A 2376-nucleotide genomic window follows, 5' to 3' on the forward strand; every position below is an offset into this window, starting at 1 on the left:
TTTCATCTCTAACCTCTAATTGTTTCTTCATGCTCTTTTCTTCCTCCCTTGTCTGTTGTCAGTCTTTTTTATTCATTTGCTTTTTTAAAAAAAACAAAAACTAAGACTTTTTGGGGAGAAGTTTTAGATTTAAAGAAGAGTGGAAAGTGAAGAGGTCACCCGTGTTTATACCCCAACCAAGTATCCCCTGTTATTAACATCTTGGATTAATGTGAAACCTTTGTTATAATAGACAAGCCAATACTAATACATTATTATTAGTTAAAGTCCAAAAATTACATTGGGTTTACTCTTTGTGTTGTTCATTCTTTAGGTTTTGACAAATGTACAGTATATGTGTCTATTATAATAGTGTCATAGAGAATAGTTTCATTGCCCTAAAAACCTCCTGGGCATTACTTATTCCTCTCTCCCTTTTCCTTCCTCCTACAGCCCCTGGCAACCGCTGTTTTTGGTTTTTTTCTCTTCTCCATACTTTTGTTTTTTCCAGAATGTCATGTAGGTGGAATCATACAGTACCTTGTCTCTTTCGCTTAGCAATATTCTCTTAAGGTTCTTCCATGTCTCATCTCTTTGGCTTGCTAGCACATTTTTTTTTTTTTTTTAGTTGCTGAGTAGTATTCCATTGTGTGAATGTACTACAGTTTGTTTACCCTTTTACCTATTGAATAAGCTTCCAACTTTTGGCAATTAAAAATAACAAATTAACTTTTTATGAAACACAAATATGATCTAAAGTACTTCAAGTAAAGAAAAAGTTGAGCTAATTCGGTACCTTGAGCCTTAAAAAATAACTCTTTTACCTTTGTATCAAAAATTTCTAATTGAGTAGTCAGCTCCTAACAGTGCTCAAGAGGTATGTGTAGAGTGGTTGAATATGAAAAAGGTAAGGAAGTATGGAAGAGAAGAGGCTAAAGACTATATCATATAATATTCAGATAATTTTTGGAAAATGAGATTGTCTAGAAATTCAGCTGGAAATTTGAATGGGCACTAAGATGTTTAGGGCTCTGAATTCAACCGTTAATTTGAGAACACTCCAGAACAAAAGTATCATCAAGCTGGCCCAGAGGTGAATAAACATTTCTCTGTTTTAAGTGCCACATGCCAAATATTTTAGGGAAAATAGCAGTAAATGAAACCATTGCCTCTGTTTATATAGGGCATACATGAATGTGGAAAAAATAACTAGGAAGGAGAAAAATGCGAGTTAGGTTATGATGAATGCTCTGAGTTTTAAAGAAGGATATTATTTTAGCTGTGGTGAGTCAAGAAGCTTTTATGGAAGTCTTGCCATTTGAGTTTTACCTTTAAAATAGTTGAGTTGAATTTGCGGATACAGGAGAGAAACAGCATTCTAGGAAGCAATTTATGTTAATTGAGAAGAATTTGAGATAGAATATAAGAGCTGAAGAGGTGATTAGGGTCGAAGTATAGAAAGCCATTAATACCAGAGTATGCAGACAGTTTTTATTAGTTAAGTAAAAATAGGGAATAATTTTATGGGCCATGAATATTGTTTATAAAGTATTTTAGAATTAATTTTATATCCTTAAAATTTATATACTTTATAATATATACTTCTTATAGCTTTCAGCTCTGTCATAAGCCAAAATATTTCCCTGAAATGTCATATACAAAAAGAAGCCTTATGTAAGTTGACTGTCAGTTTTGTACCCTGCATCAGCATTATAAAGACGTTCTACTATAATTATAAGTAGTATTTACTAAATTAGCTTATAAATTTATAACCTTACTGATATGCTGAGATTTTGTTGTTCTTTAAATGAACTTTTAATATACTTAGCTTTCTACCATTTTAAATTAAGCTGATTTCTTTTTGCAAACAATGTATTTGCTTTTTTTGTTGCAGAACTGTGGCTGCTGAAGTCAGGAAGCAGATCTCCGGACAGTATAGTGGCTCTCCCCAGCTGCTCAAAAACCTCAACATTGTTGGCAATATATCTCATCATACCACAGTAAGTAATGTGTTTAAGATATGGTATGTTACAGTTACATTCTGACTAGGCCATGAAAAACAGTGGAAAGATAAGAGCCAGGCCTTTGACTGTGTGGATCACAACAAACTGGAAAATGATGGCAATACCAGACCACCTGACCTGCATCCTGAGAAATCTGTATGCAGGTCAAGAAGCAACAGTTAGAACTGGACATGAAACAACAGACTGGTTCCAAATTGGGAAAGGAGTATGTCAAGGCTGTATATTGTCACCCTGCTTATTTAACTTATATGCAAAGTACATCATGCAAAATGCCACGCTGGATGAAGCACAAGCTGGACTCAAGATTGCCAGGAGAAATATCAATAACCTCAGATATGCAGATGACACCACCCTTATGGCAGAAAGTGAAGAG

General features: G+C 34.2%; 1 protein-coding gene across 1 annotated transcript in view; it reads left to right on the forward strand.

Moving 5' to 3' along the window:
• The first annotated feature begins 998 nt into the window (after window positions 1–998).
• Window positions 999–2376, forward strand: part of DOCK7 (dedicator of cytokinesis 7) — a 166018-nt gene continuing 164640 nt past the window's right edge. The window contains exons 1-2 of the mRNA XM_010833923.1: window positions 999–1072; window positions 1874–1979. Coding sequence (XP_010832225.1) covers window positions 999–1072; window positions 1874–1979 — 180 coding nt within the window. The remainder of the gene's footprint in view (window positions 1073–1873; window positions 1980–2376) is intronic.

This window comes from Bison bison, unplaced genomic scaffold (genome assembly GCF_000754665.1).
Source record: "Bison bison bison isolate TAMUID 2011002044 unplaced genomic scaffold, Bison_UMD1.0 scf7180017863957, whole genome shotgun sequence".
NCBI lineage: Eukaryota > Metazoa > Chordata > Mammalia > Artiodactyla > Bovidae > Bison > Bison bison.